Genomic DNA, 21,208 nt, shown 5'->3' on the forward strand with positions numbered 1-21,208 from the left:
TGAGGAGAATGACCATGATCAGAGTTATTCTCCCCATTCTACAGCTGGGAAACAAGAGCCTCAGAGCAGGAAGGGGGTGGCATTGACCAAGGACAGTCAAGAAGAGAGCCCAGATGTCCTGGTTCCCAGTCTCTGTTGTTCGTCTACATTTACTGTCAAGGGAAAGGAGTCATATGTACTTTGAGGAGCACAGTGACCCGGGAGAGAAGAGTCAACAGAGAGAGGGGCTGATAAGTAGAGAGAGGGAGATAATCTCCCTCTTTGTGCTTCAGTAATGAAGGTCAGTATTCGGTTCCAGGAACCTCCTGGTGCCAACTTCCTAAATAAGTCAGTTCACCTGACCTTGCCCACCCGCCTCACTCTCCCTCTCACTGAGCCTTCACCCCTGACCCCTCCACTCACCAGTGAAGTTCCCTCCAATAACGAAGGGGATGATGCCGTCAGCCCACACCCGTTCTGGCCGGGACGTTGCTGCCCTCCTGCTACGGGACCGGCCCCGGCTCCGGCCCCCCAGCTTTTCCCGGGCCTTCCTCTGAGGCCGTCCCCGAGCATACTGGTTTGTGGGGGTAGAACTATTTCCTGAAAGGAAAAGGGAAGAAGAATAGAGTCCTAGGTGGGAGAAAGCTTATCCATGTTTTTCTCAAGATCTGTGAGGGACCTGAAGCCATCTGAGGACAAGTTTGTCTTCTTTGAACAATTTAGCATTTGTAAAGCATGCAACAGTTTTACAAACTGCATCCACATATTTGATAATGTAATGGCTGACAATGAGGGGCTTTGGAGATGACAAAGTTGTGTACATGGCTATATGCTGCCCTTTACTTATGGGATCTCCCTCGATCCAGGAGCTTCCAACTCTATCAAGCTGCCTTGCCCAGATCACAGACTCTCAGAGCTAGGAGGACCGCAGAGGTCACAGTCCCAATGAGTCCTGAATAAGTGGTCTCCTCTATAAAATCCCCGGTAAGGGGTCATCCAGCCTCTACTTGAAGATTCGCCACCCAAGGCAGCCCAATCTGCTTCTGGACAGCTCCAATTGTTAGGAAGGGGTCATCACCATTGTCTCAACCTGTGTTTTGATACTGGACTCTGATGACTGGAGGAGAGAGGGAGGCCGGTGACTCTGTACAGCCCTGCAACACTTAAATCTAATTCACCTACAAGTCAAGACATCCCCCTCCTGGTGTCATCGGTTGTCTTCGAGAATAAAGGACCAACAACAACTGTTAGGAAGCATTCCCGGACATCAAACCTAAGTGTCTCTTTCTACTTCTTCCTCATTGCTTCAGTCCTCCTCTCTGGGGCCAAGGGGAACTATTCTAATCTGTCTTCCCTATTGGGCCTTCAAATACTCAGAGACAGCTCTTGGGACCCCTCAGAGTCTTCCATGCTCAAGGTTAACCATTCCCTTGTTCCTTCAATCGATGGATCCTAGATAATAAGCTCCTTGAGGGCCATACATACATTTGTATAGATTGCCTTATTTGAACCTCACAAAGGATCATAGGGTTATAGATTTAGAGCTGGGAGACCTCAGAAACCATTTAGTCCATTTCCCTCATTTAACACATGGGGAAAGTGAGGCCTAGGGATGTTAAATTACTTGTCCAGGATAAATAAGTGTCAGAGGTAGGATTTGAACCTAAGTCCTCTGACCTCAGAACTATAGCTCTCTGGGGTAGTCCAACTCCTCTCTTAGTAGGCTGACCAAACACTGCCTGGCACCATCAGGGTTTGTTTGGTGTGGGTTGTAAATCAGAGTCCTTAGAGCTCTCATCAACAGGGGAGCTATAGAGGAACAAGACTGTTCCTCAGGTGCCATGTCTGGAAAGGCTCAGGTATTGCCCACTCCCAGTTTGGAGCAGTGGAGAAGCTCAAAAGAGCTTAACCTGGGGCTCCCAAGGTACCATTTCAATAGGAAACCAAAGGTCTGAGGAGGGGAGGAGTAGAAGGATACTCATTCTCTGCACCTGACTCCACTTTCTGACCCTCCTGTGAAGGCTAACCTGCCTCCAGCTCCCAGATTCCAAGCATCTGCCTGTGATGTCTCAGTGGAGAAAGAAAGGAGGGCACTTCACTTGCTGTGGGCACAGGCATTGATGAATGCTAGGGGCTGAAGAAATTCCCTCATCCCCTGGGGGAATGTGCTCCCAGAGGGTTAGCTTTGTCCCAGTTCTTGTCCATATCACCTGCAGTCCCCTGCCAGGGCATAAAGAAAGCCTCCAGCAAAAAGCTGAAGGTGAGTAAGGGGCTTGGATGGGCCTAGCAGGTAGTTCTGACTCCTCTAGATCAAGGGCCATATGAAGAAAAGTGAGTTCTGGGTCCCTGAACCCAGGACAGCCCAAGAGACCCATAACATTTCTCCACCCTGTGCTTTCTCATGGACTAAGTTGACCTAGAGAAGAGGGATGGGCATCAGGGCTGTGCCCTGGCCTCCATGTGGCCTCTGTCTGTGGAACAGGAAGGGCTTGAGGCTTTGGAGGCCTCTGGGAAGCAGGCGATCTCCACCCTGCCTTGATGAGCTCACAGTCTCTTAGGAGCAGCCATGGCCCAGCACTGGTGATACCTGAGGCTTTGCCAGTCGCCCTGTGGATGGCCCGCTGCCTGAGTTCCGCAATCTGTTCCACCTGGAAGCTCTTCAAGTCCTCTTCATCCAGAGCGATGTCCCCAAGAAATGCAGCTAGAGAGAGGCATGAAGGAGAGTCAGTCAGCTGTCCTCCCCGCAGCTGGCAGGGTCTCTGAATGTCTACTCCCTTCCCTGGCTGGAGGGAACAGGCAGCAAAGGGCCCGGGCTAGCCCACCAGGTGAGCTCAAAACAAAGCCTTTCTGGCCCCCACTCTCCTCCTGGTCCCCAGTCCTACCTTTCCCCCATCTCACCACCATGGGTTGTTAAGTATCCACAGCAGAGAGAGAGAAAAAAGGAGAGAAGAGAAGAAAGTGAGTACTGGTTTCTCCAGGGAGCTTCGAAAGGCTTTTCCCTCCATGAGCTGCCCTGCAAGAGCAAAGTCTAGCTGCCTAGTTTTGAGGGGGAACCTCTCCAAGGACTTGAGTCAACTGAGAGATTAGGAAAACATTCACACAGAGCAGCAGGGAGTTAGGGGGAGGAGAGGAGACTGCAGCCTGAGTCTATAATAACAATAGCTCTTACTTGGAGAGTGCTAAAATGTTTCTACAGCTTATTCCTCACAAGGACCCTATACTATGAGTAGAGTTACGGCCATTTTAATAGATGAAGAAACTAAGGTCCTGAGAAAGGTTCAGGTAAATTGCTCGAGCATCAGGGCTGAGTCTATTTCCTTCTGGGGAGGCAAAGAAGGAAGCAGAGACTGGAAAGACATTTGTCTCAGGGAAATAGGAGTGAGTTGGAAGTGGGGGCTGGGGGGGGGTGGGCTTCAGTGAGGCTGCACGGGGGAGGTGGAGCTAGGAGCTGGAAGCCCTTTCCCAGCAGCTCCTCCCATGGAGACATCTGCTTCCCATCCCACAGTTCAGCTGGGGCTTGGCTGTCCGAATTACACAAATTGTTTTAACCTTGGGTCTTGACACAGATTTCTCTGGACCAAATGGCCTGCTCTATGGAGACACACATTCGTTTACTCAAACACACAGGTACACAAAGGCCCACCTGTGGTCCCTGATGGTCTTAAAGAAACAAAGAAATTCTTCCCACTATATCATGCCGACAATCTAGATGGGGGACTACTACTACCACTACCACTACTACTACCACTGCCACTACTACTACCACTGCTATACACACACACACACACACACACACACACACACACACACACACACTCTCAAAAGCACATCTAGGCAGGTGCACTAAGGAGAATGCACCGACACAGGATATAAAGACTCGATCAATAAACATATATGAAGCACCTACTATGTGCCAGGCACTGTGCTAACCACTGGAGACACACAGAAAGACATGAGACAATCCAAGATCTCAAGGAACTCATAGTCTAATTGAGGAGATAACATACAAGCAGCTATGTGCAAAGAAAATATACATATATGTGTGTGTGTATATATATATGTATATTATATATACATATATATAAATAAATATATATAAATAATAACAGAGGGAAGGAACTAGAATTAAGAAGGACTGGGGAAGGCTTCCTATAGATGGTGGGATTTACAAACACCTAAGGGGAATAAGAATTTATTAAGCACCTACTATGTGTCAGGCGCTGTGCTAAGCACTTTACAAACATTATCTCATTTGATTCTGATAACACCCCTGAGAGGAAGGCACTATTATTATCCTCATTTTATAGTTGAGGAAACTGAGGTTAAGTGACTTGCCCAGGGTCACGTAACTAGGAAGTATCTGAGGCTGGATATGAACTCAGACCTTCCTGATCTTAGCTACTGATGTAATCACAGTCATGCAGCAAATAAGTGGCAGAGAGAGGATCTGAACCCAAGTCTTCTGATTCTAAGACCAATGCTCTTTTCATTAGGCCACGGGACCTGCCTGTAAACACTGCCTCATAGACCACAAATTCACACTTACACAAATACTCATATTCCTTCAAATATTTTGTTGTTCAGTTGTGTCTGACTCTTTGTGACAGAGATACTGCCATTTCTTTCTCCAGCTCATTTTACAGATGAGGAAACCGAGGCAAAGAGGGTAAAGAGACTTGTCCAGGGTCACAAAGCTTTTAGGTGTCTGAGGCCAGATTTGAACTCAGGAAGATGAGTCTTCCTGACTTTAGACCGGGCACTCTGTCCACGGCGCCACCCAGCTGCCCCATTGCTTCACTGAATCCTGGATTTTTCTATCTAGTCCCATCAGAATGCCCAGCTCATCATAGTCAGATACAGAAGCCACAGTTCATCCTCTCTAAAAACTGTACTCAACTATCCCAGTCCATGGGAAATGAAGAGATGGTGACCTTATTAGATTACCTACAACCAAGACTACAAAGAAGCTGGACAGGAGAGGAGAGTGAGCCTGGCCGGGAACAGTGGGTCCTGTTTCAGAGACAGAGGAGGATGCTGTGGAAGGAGCACTGGGAGTGGATGACGGCTCCATTGTCTGGTCATGGCAATCATTTAATTCTTCCAACCCTTCCTTTCCTCATCTACAAAATGAAGGGATTTGACTAGATGATATCTAGGCTGATCTCTTTCCAACCCTAAATCCCATGATCCCTCAAGTGTACACCCTCCCCTGCACACTGATGTACAGGCACATGCATAAACATTCGTTTTGCCTGGGTAGCTTCACAGGCACCTACCTGCAAACACGTAAACACACTTGCGTGTACATGACTAATAGTAATCCCAAACATTTGCACAGAACTTTATGCTTTCCAAAGCATTCAATCGTCTATTCATCTCTTTAAACACACAAGTGCATTTTTCCGGGAGGGAGTTGCAAAAGTGTGTGACTTTACAGTCCCTCCCTACCAAACGTGCTTAATCAGATCCCAACAGAGAGGAGCCCCTGGGGGAGGCTCAAATGATCCTAACCTGGAACCCTAAATTCTAAGCATTTGGGCCACTGACTGGTATAAGGAATCTAAGTAGGGAAGGCCCACCTGGGGGACAATTGAATTTGTGGGGTGGGAGATAGTTTAGGAAGGTGGAACAGGTCAGAGCCTGCAAGGGAAATGTGTGTTGATGGGCCTTACTAATTTACCCGGAGAATCTCAGAGCAAGGCAGGCCTGGATCAGGGAGCCCCATGGGATGGAATGGGATGTCATGGCCGAAGAATGTGTGGGAATAGACTTGGGGGGAGGGAGGGAAGAAAGAAGCAAAAGGGAGAGCTAGGGATGTGGGAGAGCCCCGGGATGGAGAGGAGGAGGAGTTTCTGGTGGAGGAACCAGGAAAATCACACCCATTAGGGAATTCCTTCCCAGCCAAAGGCTGGAAAAGCTGGCTTCTCCAGAACCAGTGCCTTCCCTCCTCAGTCCGGAAGGAAGTTCTGGGGTCAGGGTCGGTTGTTTTCAACTTGGGATAAAAAGTTTTTGTTTTTATTTTCTGCTTGTAAACTAGCCTGGAGTAATCAGTATTTAGAGCAAAGCACGGGATGAGCTGCCAGGAAAAGGGAAGGTGGAAGCTTTGGAGCCTAGGGGTCCTAGAAGTTACAAACTCAGGGTTAGGCCTTCTCCTTGGTGTCTCCTGTCATCCCCTCACCAAGCACTCACTGAGTGCCTGTAGAGGTTTGAGTGTGCCTCAGGATACACACTTGGGGTTATAACATAGGCATATACATATCCCAGTGATGCCCAAATGTGGGCATTTCTTTTGGACTGCCCATACATGAGATTTCATACACAAGCAAACCTAAGTAACCATCCATCCCTGCATACATATGTATGGATTCATTATTGACCACATATTCATATATATGGAAATGTCCAGGAAAACACCTGAGCTCACTCAAACACTTGATCATTTCAGTGTCTAAAACATATACTCCCACCTCAAAAACACACCCACCTGTGTACATACTCTCTTCCTACAATCCATCCTACAGACAGCTGCTAAAGTGATTTTTCTCAAACCTGTCTCTGACCGTGTCTCTCCTCTATTCAATAAACTCCAATGGCTTTTAGGACCAAATACAAACAAGCTCCTCTGTTTTAAAGCCCTTCACAATCTGGCCCCAACTTACCTGACCAGACTCGTTACCCTTTGCTACAGGTCTTGCCCTCTCCAGGTCAGCCAGATGGGCCTTCTTGCATTATCACACATAATACTCTAGCCTAGCACCGACTATACCCCCATGCCTGGAAAATATTTTATTCTTTACTTCTGTTTTTTTAGAATTCCTTATTTCCTTCTAAATTCAGCTCTAGTGCCATCTTCTATACGAACCTTTCTTGATTTCCTTAGTTGCTAGTGCCCTCTTCCTCTCCTCCCCACAAAAAATTCCTTAAAAAACATGGCAGAGATGATAGAGAGCCAGCCTTGAAGCCAAGAAGACCCAGGTTCAAGACCTACCTCTGACACATAAGGGTGGAGTGACCCTGGGCAGGTCACAACCTCTCAATGTTTCAGGTAACTCTTTAAGATGATAATTTGCAGAGAAGGTGCCAACCTGTGTTATAAAGGAAGTTTTCCCACCTGGGAGCTCCCTATGCCAGGGAAATTACACGTCTAGCTGTTGTTGTTCAGTTGTGTCTGTCTCTTAGTGACCCTGTACAGGGTTTTTTTGGCGAAGATACTGGAGTGGTTTGCCATTTCCTTTTCCAGCAGATTAGGCCAAGAAAGGTTAAGTGACTTGCCCAGGGTCACATAGCTAATGAGTATCTGAGGCCAAATTTGAACTCAGATCTTCATGACTCCAGGCCCCAAGCTCTATCCACTGAGCCATCTAGCTGTACCTATGCTGATATACCTACAAACTGTCATCCCCCCATAGAATGTATGATTCTTGAGAACAGTGACTGCTCCCTTTCTGTCTTTGTATTTCTAGCATCTAGCAGTGGCTCTGTCATGTAAAAGGAGTTTAATAAATCTGAAGTGGATGTCTTTTCCTTTGTGGCAGAAGGGCCTGATGAGAAGTCACATTCATTTCACCCTTCAAGTCAGGTATTTAAAATCTAGGATTGGGGATGAGACCAGCAGTGTGGGAATAGGGCAAGGATGCTCTCTCCGGGAAAGGGTTGGCCTTGCTGGGAACCGTTTGTAAGGGAACAAGCTTGTTCCCTCTCCCTTATGGGTATGATTCCTATCCCTGGTTGGGGCTGGAAGGATGGTGCTGGGGGTACAATTTCAGGTTACTCAGTATTGGGATGATGGGCTTACGACCCCTCCCCACCGAGCATACCTGCCCCTGGCCCCAAAGCTACTGGTCAGACATCAACTGTGTCCATCTCTTTCTACATCAGATCTAGAACAGTCCTCGGCTTTTCTTTCTCCCTTGGGGCCCCAAAGAAAAAGAACTGAACAAAGGAGTGAGTGGTGAGTGGGTGGGAGGTGAGTCATTTAATGTGTCTGGGAGTAAAGCCTGCAGGGCCCAGTAAATCACCTCCCTCCATAATTTCCTGGGGACCAAACATACCTTGATTTACTAATTAAAGTGGACATAATGGAAAAGGCATAAAAAGCACATAAGCGCTAGACTGACCATAGGGAGAGCCAGATTCTGCTCATTTCTCCACTCCGAACTTTGGTTTACCATTTGTAAACTGAGTCCAAGTCTGTTGGACTGCTGTTCTATAAAGTCCATTCTAGAGCTAACATGCCATGAGTTTATAATGCTATTGTAGACTTTGAGAAACCCCAAGGGAATAAGAGTGTAGAGAGGAAAATTATATTCCTGACCATCGAGGCTACACACCCCACCTTCCTCTACCTCCTCTCAGGCCCTCCAAGGTGCCAACTGTAGCAGGAGAGTTGCCAGACAGCTGAGGTAAGGTGCAGGAGATGAGAGGCAGATATAGTTTCTCTGGGGAGGGAATCAGCTGGCTCAAAACCTCTCCCACCATCTTTCTCTTTTGCTCATTTTCTCCTTGAGATTTTTCTCCAGAGTCTATATGCAGGATGTTCCCATCCCAACCTTTAAGATACAGCTTCTAGGGAGGGACAGGCACAGAGGTAGGATGCCTAGCTAGCCTTCCATCCTCTTAGGCTCTCACCTTCCCCTTCCCCATTGTCCCCAGTTTCCTGCATCCTCCCAGCCAGTGAAGCCAGGCTTTGGAACCCCTAGGGAATGTGGGGCATGGAGGCAAGACTTCACCCTACTGCCTTCCTAACATCTGCTTGGGGAAAGAGTCAAGAAAAAGAAAATAATCAGAATATAAACAAAATATAAAACAGGGAAGGCAGCATGGCTAAGTGGAAAGGAGCTAGATTTGGAGTCAGAAAACCTGGGTTTTAATTGTGCCTCTGCCACCTACTATCTAAATGTCATTAAACAAGGGGCTTTAACCTTGGTGGACCTCAGTTTCCTCATCTCTAAAGTGTGGGGGAACAGGGTGGCAGAAAATTAGCAAAGATGAAAAAGTTGGGAATAGTTAATGTTGGAAGGATTATGGAAAAACAGGCACAGGATATGTGAATGGAGACTACCATTCTGGAAAGCAGTGTGGAATTATGTAAACAAAGTGATTCAAAAGTCTATACACTTTGAAAGATTACACTGATGGTTTATATCCCAAGAAGGTCACTGATAAAAAGAAAGGTCCCATATACACCAAAATATTTATAGCAGCCCTTTTTGTGGTAGCAAAGAACTAGAAATAAAGTAGATGCCCATCAGTGCAGAAGCATAAACAAACTGTGATATATGACGGTAATGGAAGATTCCTGTGCTCTAGAAGCTAAGAAACAACGAACATGATGAGTACAGAGGAGCATGGAGGGACGGATGAAATGATGCAAAAAGAAGTAAACCAGGAAAAATATATATATATATACAATGACTACAACAATATAAATGGAAGAAACAACAACTACAAAACAATTGAAACAATGTTGCAAAATTGTAACAAACAAATTTGGTCCCCCACAAAAAGATACATAAGAGAATACTTCACTTAGCTCTTCTGAAGAAAGGATGCTCCGAAGGTGTTGAACATCACATGTCACCTCAGACTTTTTTGATATCTTTTTTTTCCTGATTCTTTCCCTCTCTTTTCTCATTTTAAAAATGCTTTGTTATAAGGGATAGGAAGGGAAGAGAAGAACAGATACAGGGGAGAAATGTAGGTGATGTAAAACAGAAGATATTAATAGAATATATTAAAAACAATATCAAAAATGGAGGTGTTGGACTCAGTAGATGACCTCTTAAGGTTCTTTCCAGCTCTTAATCCATGACCTCCTAACCATCCTTCAACTATCCCAGAATCCTCCCCAAGGAAGCAAAAATGCCATGGATTCCATTTAGGGGATCTCTCTCAAAGCTCTCTTGATGGCAAGAGCAGTGGGGGGTGGGGGTGGACTATAGGATTTAATTATCCCCAGGACAACCCAGTCACAAGGACGTTTCCATCTTATTGATAGGGCTGTCAACTCTCCCAGACTGCAAGCTTGTCTAAGCTATGTACAAAGGGGGAGGAGGGTGTAGAGCTGAACAGGGAGGCAAGTTCTGTCTCTAGGAGGCAAAGGCATGTTGCTACCACCACCCCCTCCACCCATTCCAAGGTCAGGACTTTTGCCTTTGTTGGAGGGATGGTGTGGCACTTGGAAGAAAGAGCCAGACAGAAAAGGTAGCTAGACATTGAGTATATCCAAGCAGTCCTTGGCCCTTGGGGTATAGAGACAACAGGGATGGAGGAGGGGGTAGAGGGAGGGGAATGAAGAAAAAGCAAAAGAAGTGGGGGGAGGGGAGGGAACATATGTTATTAGGGAGTATAGCACCATCTGAGCATTTCTAGGTGTGAATTGGTAGACAGAACTCCTAGATGGACTTCTGGATGATTTGAGTGTTAACCTCTTATACTAGGTCTCTCCCTGGGAGATAGGCACTGGCCATGCTGATCAGTCATGCATTCAATTCGACAAACATTTATTAAGTACCTAGTATGTGTAGAATGGGCAACTAGGTGGCACAGAGGATAGAGTACTGGGCCTGGAGTCAGGAAAACTCATCTTTCTGGGTTCAATCTAGCTTCAGACATTTATTAGCTGTGTAACCCTGGGCAAGTCATTTAGCCCTGTTTGTCTGTTTCCTTACCTGTAAAATGAGCTGGAGAAGGAAATGGCAAACCATTCCAGTATCTTTGCCAAGAAAACCCCAAATGGAGTCATGAAGAGTCGGATGCAACTGAAAATGACTGAACAACAACAAAATGTGCAGAACAGTCCTCTGGGCATTGGGGAAAATACAAAGTTTAGTTAAGACTTGGTTCCTGACCTCATAGGGCTTATAATCCAGCAGGGGAAATACACACACATATGTAAGTCTAATACAAATGAATACACAATGTGAGCATAGTACAAAGTGATTTGGGTGTTCAGAAGTGGGAGAGATCATATATGGTCAGAAGAATCCAGAAATGGATTCACAGAATCTCCAGACACACATAGCCAAGCCAGAAGGTGAACTCGGGTCCTCTGACCAATCAAATGCTCTTTTCTAGGGGCAGTGGGAAGTCCATAAAGGGTTTTAAGCAGAAAAATGTCACAACCAGCTCTATACAGAAGAAAGTTTACTCTGACAACATTCAAAGCATGACTCTGGAAGGCAAAAGGGAGTGAAGGTGGTCAGGTCAATCATAGTCATGACCTGTCCCAAGTGGATGGCAATGCGAATAGAGATAAGCGAGCAGATGCAAGAGATACTATGGAGGTAGAATTGACAAAATTTGGTACCTGATTTGATATAAGAAGTAAAGGAGAGAGGATAGTCAAAGTTTTTGCCAACATGGGAGCCTGGGTGACTGCTAAAACCACCAAGAGAAAGGAAAGTCTGCAGGATTATTATTATTACAATTTTTTTTTGGTGAGGGTGGGTGGAGAGATGGGATTGGAAATGACCACATAGGTGACTAAGAAGAGAATGCCCGGTCTGACCTGTAGCTTGGGTTGTCATTGTCCTAGGGATGGCTATCCTCTATAATCAGACCATTGCTGTGGCCTGGGGGCTGCCCATTTCTCTCACCACCATCCTACTCAGACCCTTACCTCTGGAACGTGGAGGCCTAAGCTTAGACTCACTGCAACTCCTCCAGTAGAAGAGCCAGGGAGAACAGAAATAGTAGAAATAGACGAATGAGATAATACTCATAAAGTGCTTACTATAGTGTCTGACTCATAGTAGGTGCTTAATAAATGCTGCTTCTCTCCCTCCCCCACAATTTGAGGTGGAAAGGGCCTTAGAAATCATTTATTCGAAGTCCCTCATTTTACAGATAAGGAAATTGAAGCCCAGAGAAATTCAGTGACTTTACAGAGGTCACACACTCCCCGGCACACCATAATCTTTCTGTCATCTGACTGGTACCATTTATTTGGCACTTATAGGTGAGATATATTAGTAATTATGTTTTACACATACGTGTCTTATCTCCCTTCTAGACTAAACTCTATGATGGCAGGAAACCTCATGTTACAAATTTTCAGTAATTGCCAGAGCACGTGGCTTCATTAGCCCTGCTCTTAGTAGATGCTCAGGCAATATCCATTTATTCCAAGGAAGGGGACATAAACTCCTTCGGGGAGATGTGGACCCTGACTGTGAGGACAAGAACTCTCCTTTACCATACAACTGTTCTCTACTGGTCCACTTCCCACCCTCCTCCCAGCAAGTATAGAGGGGAAAGGACCTGAGTATAATGATACAAAGTGTAAGTGCTATAAGCAATCTTGTCCTTCTCAAATTTCTCTTTTATTCAACAAACATCATTAACATTTGTCACCTACTATGCACCAGGCACTGTGGTTGCCAAGATAGCTAAGACACAAGCCTTGCTCTCAAGGTGTTTACAATGAGATAGATGAAGTAGACATGACCACAAAGAATAAAGGGCAAAGGAGAAGTCCACACAAACAGAAATCTGAGCAACGACTTTTACTCGATGGAGGGAGAGGAAGTTAAAGAAGAGGGAGAGATCAGAGAAGGCTTCCTGGAGGAGGCACCTAAGTTGGCTGTTGAGGGAGAGTGGGAGTGGGGGTGGGGGTGTGTGTCAGTTAATTGACTGAAATTGGAGAAGTAGGAAATCCATTCCAGATGCAGGGTATAGTGTGAGCAAATCAATCAATCAACAAGCGGTTATTAAACACCTCCTAAATGCCAGATACTATTTGAGGCCGTGGGGATACAAGCACAAAGAATGAAAAAATCCCCGCTGGCAATAAGCTTCTATTCTAATGGGCAAGGCGGGAGAGGGCAGAATGGGAATCAGGACTAAGAGATTTCCAGTCTGACTGTGGCATAGAGTAAGGGAAGGGAATTAAGGGTGCTAGAGAAAAAGCAGATTGGAGCCCAAAGAAGCCCTGGAATTCCAGGATTGGGATTTCATACTTTATTTAGTAGACAATGGGGAGCTGCTGAAGGCTTTTTGAGTAGGAGTAACATACTGAGTATGGAGATCAGGAAGAATACTCTGGAAGCCACTACTTGGGCCTCTCCTATTTATTTATATTATGAATTACATGTACAGGTCTCATCCTCTTTTACCAGGCTGTAAACTCCTTGAGAACTCAGACTATGCCATTTTAAAAAACCAAACCAGCCATCCATCCAAATAAACAAATACTCTGCATCCCCCACGACTGAGGACAATGCCTTGTACTTAGAAAGCATTTATTAAATGTTTCTTGAATTGTTGAACTGAAGTCAATAAAGGATTCTGGCTTAGAAGTGAAGGCAGACGTGGACACTGATGAGTAGGGGAAATGACCCGGCTCCTTTTCCTGTCTTAGGGACCTTCTGTCTCTGCAGTGGTCCACCTCCACCAAAAAGCCTGCCAGGGCAGCGACCTCAGTGACTTGGAGAGAGTGGAATAAGTCATTAGAAGGAGGCTATTTTCCCTATAAGAGCAAGTGACCCCCAGTGTCAGGACCCAGACTCATCCAGAAGGTTCCCCCACCAGCCCTGAGAATTCTTGTTTTGGTGGGCAATTGGGGTTAAGTGACTTGCCCAGGGTGACACAGCTAGTAAATGTCTAAGGCTGTATTTGAACTCAGGCCCTCCTGACTCCAAGACCAGTGCTCTATCCAGCATATCACCTAGCTGCCCCAGCCCTGAGAATTCTTCCATCGCTCTACTCCATCCTCTTAATCCCACACCCTCCACCCCAAACTCCTTTGGAGAGATCTGGATCCTGAATCAGAAAGCCCAGCTATCACTGTCCTCTGGGTGGCTCCTTGTCCCCAGGTGACCCCATTCCAGGACTTCCTCTGACATAAATGGCCCTGTGGCCGGGCCATCTGGATCTTCCTAGGGCAAGACCCTTTGGATGGTAGGGTTAAATGCACTCTCCAATGAGCCACAGTGGGACCACACACCCCCTACATACACACCTCACCACACAGACCCAGGACCCTGACCTCTGCTAATTAACCTCCTGCCCCTGTGGGGTAGGAAAGTGATATTTAAGATTCCACTTCTTTGTGCCTTTCCTTTCCTCACCACCAACTTGGCCTTAGGGGTGGGGGGTGCTGGGAGTCTGCTCCTGGCGTGTGGGGGAAAGGGTGTGGGGGAAAGGTTAATTCCTTCTCTGGGTTGTGTTCATTGATTTTGACAGCTGATTAACCAGCCTCCCCCCAGCACGGCTGGGGCTTACAACCCAAAGAATCCCAGGCAACAAGAAAAACCAGCAATCTCACCATTCATTTAAAAAATTCTCCTCTGCCACTTAGGTCAGAGGCCTGTCCCGATTAGGCCCTTAGGGATTTCCCCACCTCTCTCTCCTCTTCCCCACTAGCAGCCAGGCAGCCCCAAGGACCATTGAAATAGACTGGAAAACTTCTACAAGCTCCAGAGGAAGGGATGGGGGAGCGGGGGGAGTGGAGAGAAAGGAAAAATTGCACAGGGGCGAAGACACACACATACACAAGTGTGGCCAAAAAAATTTCCAGCGGGCAGAAAAACGAAGTGCCGGGCGGCTGCCCTCCCTGGATCCAGGGAGATTCCCCTAAGAATCCTCCTCTCCTGGAATCAGAGAAATTGCAGCAGCAACAGGCAGCGGTGGCAGCAGCAAAACTTCTGTCCTACAAGTCCCCCAAACTTCCCCCTCCCTCTCCCTCTCTCTTTTGTTCCCCGCTGCATTGCCAACCAGGCAGGCTCAGCTTCCCACACTGGACCGTCCTCCCCCAACCCGAACCCCTAACAGACCCCGTGGCGTGGCAGGGATACTCTCGCCTCCTCTCCCATACTGCCCCCACCCCCCCAACCTTCACTGTCCGCGACTCCCCCCCGCCCCCCAGCCCAGCTCCAGGCCCGGCCGCCCCCCCCCCCATCCCCTGGTGGTGGCGGTGGGGGACACTCACCGGCTTTGCAGGGATCTTTGTAGTTGAGGGGCTCGGGGTCCTCGTCGTCCCCCAGGTCATAGGTGTAGTCGGCCAAGTCCAGCGCCCGAGCCGGGCGCGGGGGCAGCAGCAGCAGCAGCAGGGACAGCAGCGGCAGCAGCAGCAGCTGCAGCGGCAGCGGCAGGGGCGGGCGAGCGGCGGAGCCCGGCATGCTGGCGGGGATGCGGCTCCGGGGCCGGGGCCGAGACCGAGCGAGCAGAGAAGGAAGGAGGGGAAGAGGAGGAATGGAAGGAGAAGGGAGGGATCTTTTTTCCTTCTCTCTCTCTTTCTCCCTCCCTTTCTCCGGCTCTCTCTAGCCCTCCCTCTCTCCCTCCTCTCCTATCTCTTCCCCTCCTCTCCTCCTCCCTCTCTTCCCGTCCACCCCCTTTCTCAATTTCTCTCCCCCCTTCTCTCTCCCTCTCCGGCCCTTGCTTTTCTCTCCCTCTCTTCCTCCCCCCCTCTTTTTTTCCTCTTTTTTTTTTCTTTTAGGGAAATGAGCTCGCCGGAGGGCGTGTTTTCGTTCGGAGCTCAGCCCCCCTCGGGGCCCGGACTGTGCTCAGCCCCGGGAATGGGGCCAGCCGGAGGCGGGGAAGCAGCGAGCCGGCCCGCGGGCGGTCGCGGTCCCTCCCGCCGGGGAGCGGGAGGGGGGCCCTCTCCACGCGTGGGGAGTGGGAGTTCTGGATGCCGCCGCCACCACCACGGCTGCAGTCGCTGCTACTGCTGGCTCCACCCGCGCAGGCCTGGGAGACCAGGGAGCCCCGGGCACCGAGGGGCACGCGTGGGGCGCGGGAGGTGGAGTAAAACAGCGTGATGGGGCCCCGGTATGGAGTTCACTTGTGGGGTGGAAGCTCCGGGGGGGTGCCTCCTAGTGGCTGAGTTTCTCTATGGGGTGTCCCTGGGGTGCCAAGTCCCGAGACCGTCCCAGAAAATGAAGCGCCCCCCCACCTTCAGCCACAACCCCTGCAGAAACTCTCTTCTCTCTCTCCCTTCTTTCTGCCTCCTTCCCTTCCTCCGGTCTCTTGTGCCCCCGCCCCGTCTCTTTTTCTCCTCTCTGTCCCTGTCTGTCTGTCTTTCTGTGTGTGTGTGTGTGTCACGTTTCCTCTTTCCCCCTCACTTCCTTTCTGTATATATGTCTCTCTGTCTCTATTTCTTTTTCTCTCTCCGGTCCCTCTTGGTTTCTTTCTCTTTCCCTGTCTCTCCCAAACTCGTCCTCTTTTCATGGAGAGAGGCCGTTCCTGGAATAGCCATTGGAGGTCGCTACAGCCTCGCTGATCGCTCCCCAAGTCTCAGTTACGCCCCCCACTCGTGTCTGGGACAAGGAGTCACGTTCCACGGAGCGGAAGGGGCAGCTCTTTTTCTCTGCTATCTGCCAACCGTCTTTCCCAGCCCCATCTTAGAACGCCATTCCTTCCTCGCTAGGTCCCCACGGCAGTGGTCCGGGGGGAATGTAGTGGACTGACCGGCAGGAAGGAACTCACGCAGGATTTCCATAAGAGCTCTTCGAAGAACTCATAAAGTAACTTTATTATTTTTGTAGTAGAAGCACCCGCACCCACCAAACATACATCTTCCCCTTACCCCTCCCCCCACTTTCCTCCCCACTCCTTTTTCTCTCTTTGCAAGCTGTAAGATCTCTTCTGTCTCCTTGGCAGCCCAAAACCTAGAAAGCAAAGACACTAGTTACAGTGGGAGGAGGTTACCATGAAAAGCCAGCACACAGAGTCCCGGACTTGGACCTAGATTCAGGTATTCACTAGCTGTGTTACCCTCAGCAAGTTATTGAATGAATCTCTCTGTGTCTCAGTTTATTCATCTGTAAAATGAGGGAATTAGACTTTATGACTTCTAAGGTTCCTTTCTAGAGGAAGGGGAGAGGGTGGAGACTCTCAACTCTCCTCCTCACCCCCACCCCCACTTCTGGGCTTTCCTGAGCATGATCCACCTCCTCCACCCCCTCCAGTTCTACCCAGTATGGTTCATCTGAGTTCAGTGCCCCTTGGCAGACACAAACATAATGTCATGCTTTCCACAGTTCCCTTGGTTCAACTTAGCAGCACCCTCCAAGAACCTTGCCTCTATCCCCTTGCTCACCAGATGGTCCCTAAATGTAGTACAGAGGAACCTCGCCACAAAGGACATTCATAGTAGTGCCCAGGAAGGCTGGGTCCACCTGGGACTCTGAGCTGGCATGAGAGTCCTCCTCCTGATCCTGTTTAGCAGCGGGCAAAGAGGGTTTAGCCTAAAAAAAGACATTCCCCAAGGGTGGGGTATGATTGATATCAGATACAAATACCCAGAGTGTGCGATGGAAATGTGGAGCACCACTCACCAGGTGACTCTGAAATTTTCGGGTGATGACATCTAGGCTGGGGATATCCTCTGGAGTCATTTGAGTGATATAACAGGTGGCACCCAGGGCAGGCTTATACGCAATTAAGAGCTGAGCATAGAAGGGAAAAAATTGACTGAAGAAAGTTTCTGCCTCCCTATAACCTCACCCTCAGTCTAGAAGCTTTGAGGGTTCAGAGCTTCAGTCTCCATCTAGTGGACTGTGAGAATCAGCATTGGAGCCTTGCTGATCTTTTGGGAGCTAAGAGCTCAAGGAGGGTCAGGTGACCACCACAGGATGAAGTGTGGAGGAGGGCACAAAGGTAGAGGCTGGTGTTCAGGCATGTTTGCACCTAAGCTAAATCCCAAACATGTTCGAGAGATATGGGAACCCCACCTTCCAGTCAATCTGGTGATTGACTTGCCCCACCCTCACCCCCCCACCTAACACCAGCCCTGCGGCATCTCTCGCATACCCGATAGTAATCATACACCACAGTGCCAGAGGAGCCAACGGAGAAGGTAGAGACAGTTCCCTCTTGCCTGCTGAGGGCCAGGCGCTTTTGGGCATCTGGCCCCCCAATGCTCATCTCCAGGACCTAGAGAATTGGACTGTCTGTCAGTTCTGCCAGGCTTCTTCCTCTCTTATCTTTTCAGGGTCCTTACCCAACCCCAAGTACTTTTCCCAAGTGCAGCCTTGAGCTGGTCTATGGGCAGTGCCCACCCCATTCATGCTACCCAGAGAAAATGAACTAAGTAGGGCACCTGGGCTGGTGTGGAGAGGGTTGGAGAGTACTGACTGTAATATTCTTTAATCAGGTCAAGCTATCTTGGCGAAGGGCAAAAGTTAAGTCTATTGTGTCTGTTCTTTCTCCTCCCTGCTTTGTGCCCATTCTTGCAGCCTTTCTAAATCCCATGCCTTCCATGCTCAACCCTCTTAATAGATCTTCTGCTCACAGTGCCCACCCCATCCATCATCCCAAACCAAACTTCACCTGCGCAGCCCTTCCTGCCCATCCTGCCAGCCCACTTCCAAGCTGCCAGCCCCTCCAGCACCCCCTCACCATCTCTGTGTGCTTCTGACTCATATGCAGCCCCATGAGCAGGGCCCCTAGCACCACAACCACCACCAAAACCACGACCACCACGATGATGAGCAGCCGCTTGCAGGGTAGTTTAAACTGGCCTTGAGGGGTGACAGAGTAGTCCTGTTAAGGAAAGAGGGGCCAGGGAAATCACTGTCAAAGCTGGGGATCATATTTTGATGACCCCCTACCCCACCCTCACTGCCACTTGGCCACTCGTGTCAGTTAGCAAGGATGCCCATTTTTTTCTTTTTTAAAAAAAATTACCTTTATTCTGAACTTTAAAAACACCAGATAAAAATGGGCATTTCCATATTACACAGAACAACAACAAAAGAAAACAAACCCGTGATTGCATACAAAACTACAGATCGCTGCTATAAATAGCTCACTTTCTTTTAAAGTTTGTGATCAATTCAAATTGCACAATTTCAAAGCTGTCCTGCTTGTCTGTGCTTCTTTTTGATTTCTGTTCTGTTATTTAATCTACATTTTTACAAATGGTCCTTTCCTTTCCTTTCCCCTTTCCTTTCCTTTCCTTTCATTTCCTTTCCTTTCCTTTCCTTTCCTTTCCTTTCCTTCCCTTCCCTTTCCTTTCCTTTCCTTCCCTTCCCTTCCCTTTCCTTTCCTTTCTTTTTGATTTTTTGCTATCCTATCCCTATCCCTGAGGTTGTCCACTCTTCTACCCTGCATAAACAGACTCCTAAAGACATCTCCTAGATGTTAATTGACCAATCACCAAGAATTTATCACATTCCTGCTATGCACTATACTGCTAGGTCCTGAAAAGGATAAAAAGGAGGCAGAAAACAGAATCTCTGTAGTCAAGGAGTCCAGCTGAGAACACACACACACACACACACACACACACACACACACACACACACACAAAGATAACTATAAACATTCAATGGCACCAACGACTGTGCCAGTTAGGAAACGGTAAAGGAATTGAGAGAAAGGAGAAATGAGCAAGAGATAGTAATCAGGGAGGGGCTTCGGGGAGGAGATAGCACTTGACTTGGGCCTTGAAGGACAGCTAGGAGTCTGATGAGTTCTGGAGAAACCTACACCAAGACACATATTCCCTGTGTCCCCACCCCCAGCTGCCCCAAGCCAACACCTGTGCCCGGCTTTTGCGGACAACAAATGTACATGAAATGCTCTAGCCTAGGGTATGGGTTGGTGGGTGTTGGTGGAGAGCCCTCAGTCCCATTGTACCGTAGCTTTGTGGCTGGGGGCCCTTTCTCATCCTCCCCAAAGCTCCTCTTACCGGTGGTGGCAGGGCTCTCTCCATCAGAGCCTCTTTGGTGCCCACATCCATGTTGCCTCAGGCTCTTCGCCTTCCTCACACCTCCAGACTCCTGGTCCAGGGACCTTATATACTATACCGATCAATGGAAGTGGTGTGGCGGGACCTTGCATTTCAGAACTCAAGCCAAGCCCTTAGCTTTGAAGCCTGTTTGTTCCTGACCCTCCAGAATCAAAGCCTGAGATAATTCAGAGTATGAGTGCCTAAGGGCTCTCATCCTGGGACACAAAAAGCCTCTTGGGCATTGCAAACCAGCACGGAGTTCAAGCTGAGTAAACTTGGCCTTAAGTAATATGCTCCACCTACCAAGAGTGTCTTTTTTGTTGTTTCTACCCTTCCTGTTGGCAACTGCCCCTGTTCTTCAGCCCTTAAGACACTGCCCTGTTCTTCCAGAATCAGGAGCCTTGGGCAACAGGCTGGCACCGCTGGAGCTCTAGAATTTCCCCTATTTGTTCTTCTATCACACAGATTTGTAGGGTTTTGCTCTAGAAACAGAGTCCCTAAGGCAGGGGTGGGGAACCTGCAGCCTCAAGGCCACATATGGATCTCTAGGTCCTCAAATGCTGCCCTTTGACTGAATCCAAACTTCAAGGAACAAATCCCCTTAATGAAAGGATTTGTTCTGTAAAACTTGGACTCAGTCAAAAGGCTGCACCCAGCGACCTAGAAGGCCACATGTGACCTTGAGGCTGCAGGTTCTCCATCCCTGCCCTAAGGGAAGCAGCACCCACAGTCACTACTGGGTACAAGGGTGTTATCCTGGCATTAGGCTGGTTGCAAAGGTTTCAGTCAAGCGCCAGGTTCCCCAGATAGGTCAGATTCTCCCCCTCTACCATGCCTACTCCCTGTTTCCCCTCCCCCTGACTTTACTGGGTCATTCAACAAAGAGCTTTTCCTACAGTAATGAAGGTACCCACATATAATGGAAAGAGCCCTGAATTTGGAGTTACAAGATATGGGTTTGAATCCTTCCTTTGCTACTTACTTCCAGTGTGACCTTGGGCCAGTGACTTCCCTTCTCTGGGCCTTGGTGATTAGATTGGATGCAATTGGATGTAAAGGGATCTCCTCCAAGCACTATGAGCTAGGCAGTGAAGTTATAGTTACCCGCATTTTGCAAAGGAGGAAGCTAAGGCTCAGTAGGTGCTAGGGTGGAAGTAGAATATCAGTAGTGGTAGTGGTAGTAGTAGTAGCAACAGCAGCAGTGCCAGCAGCTAGCATTTATACACTTTAAGTTTTGCCAAGGACCTTATAAAGATTATCTCATTTTGCCTTCACAGCAATCCTGAGAAGTGGGTACAATTATCATACCCATTTTTCAGGCAGTCAGCAGCTAGGTGACTTGACCAGGATCACACAGCTAGTAAATGTCTGAAGCGGGATTTGAACTTGGGTCTTTCAGACTCTATGCCTAGCGTTCTATCCACCAAGCCACCTCACACTTGATTAGTAAATATTAGAGCCAAGACTCAAACTCATGTCTTCTGACCTCAGGCTCTTTCTCAGATCTGATTTCACACATCTATTATTAGAGGGACAGAGTTTATCCTGTCTGCT

General features: G+C 48.2%; 2 protein-coding genes across 4 annotated transcripts in view; both read right to left on the bottom strand.

Moving 5' to 3' along the window:
• BMP1 (bone morphogenetic protein 1) overlaps positions 1–15,200 on the bottom strand; it is a 55,172-nt gene extending 39,972 nt beyond the window's left edge. Inside the window, 3 exon segments of the mRNA XM_036751465.1 lie at positions 403–579; positions 2,567–2,680; positions 14,909–15,200. Coding sequence (XP_036607360.1) covers positions 403–579; positions 2,567–2,680; positions 14,909–15,098 — 481 coding nt within the window. The 5' untranslated portion in view covers positions 15,099–15,200.
• Positions 15,201–17,027: 1,827 nt separating this feature from the next.
• On the bottom strand, positions 17,028–19,663 carry SFTPC (surfactant protein C). 3 transcript variants are annotated; one of them, XM_036752833.1, is made up of 5 exons: positions 19,613–19,663; positions 18,319–18,462; positions 17,731–17,853; positions 17,256–17,366; positions 17,028–17,165 (listed from the first exon to the last, which is right to left on the bottom strand). In XM_036752833.1, the coding sequence occupies exons 1-5, from the start codon at positions 19,661–19,663 to the stop codon at positions 17,028–17,030; spliced, it is 567 nt and encodes a 188-aa protein (XP_036608728.1). The 3 variants fall into 3 exon arrangements, with proteins under 3 accessions (XP_036608728.1, XP_036608727.1, XP_036608729.1); XM_036752832.1 differs by having other exon boundaries at positions 17,247–17,366; XM_036752834.1 differs by lacking the exon at positions 18,319–18,462 and having other exon boundaries at positions 17,247–17,366.
• Between the last annotated feature and the right edge of the window lie 1,545 nt (positions 19,664–21,208).

This window comes from Trichosurus vulpecula, chromosome 3, assembly GCF_011100635.1.
Source record: "Trichosurus vulpecula isolate mTriVul1 chromosome 3, mTriVul1.pri, whole genome shotgun sequence".
Taxonomy (NCBI): domain Eukaryota; kingdom Metazoa; phylum Chordata; class Mammalia; order Diprotodontia; family Phalangeridae; genus Trichosurus; species Trichosurus vulpecula.

Bases quoted from the DNA above. Each gene is read 5' to 3' on its own strand.
- SFTPC (XM_036752832.1), bottom strand. From the start codon at position 19,663: ATGGATGTGGGCACCAAAGAGGCTCTGATGGAGAGAGCCCTGCCACCA. The intron at 18,463-19,612 runs GTAAGAGGAGCT...TTTCCTTAACAG, and splicing joins AGAGAGCCCTGCCACCACCG to GACTACTCTGTCACCCCTCA. The intron at 17,367-17,730 runs GTATGCGAGAGA...TTCTATGCTCAG, and splicing joins TGGTGTATGATTACTATCGG to CTCTTAATTGCGTATAAGCC.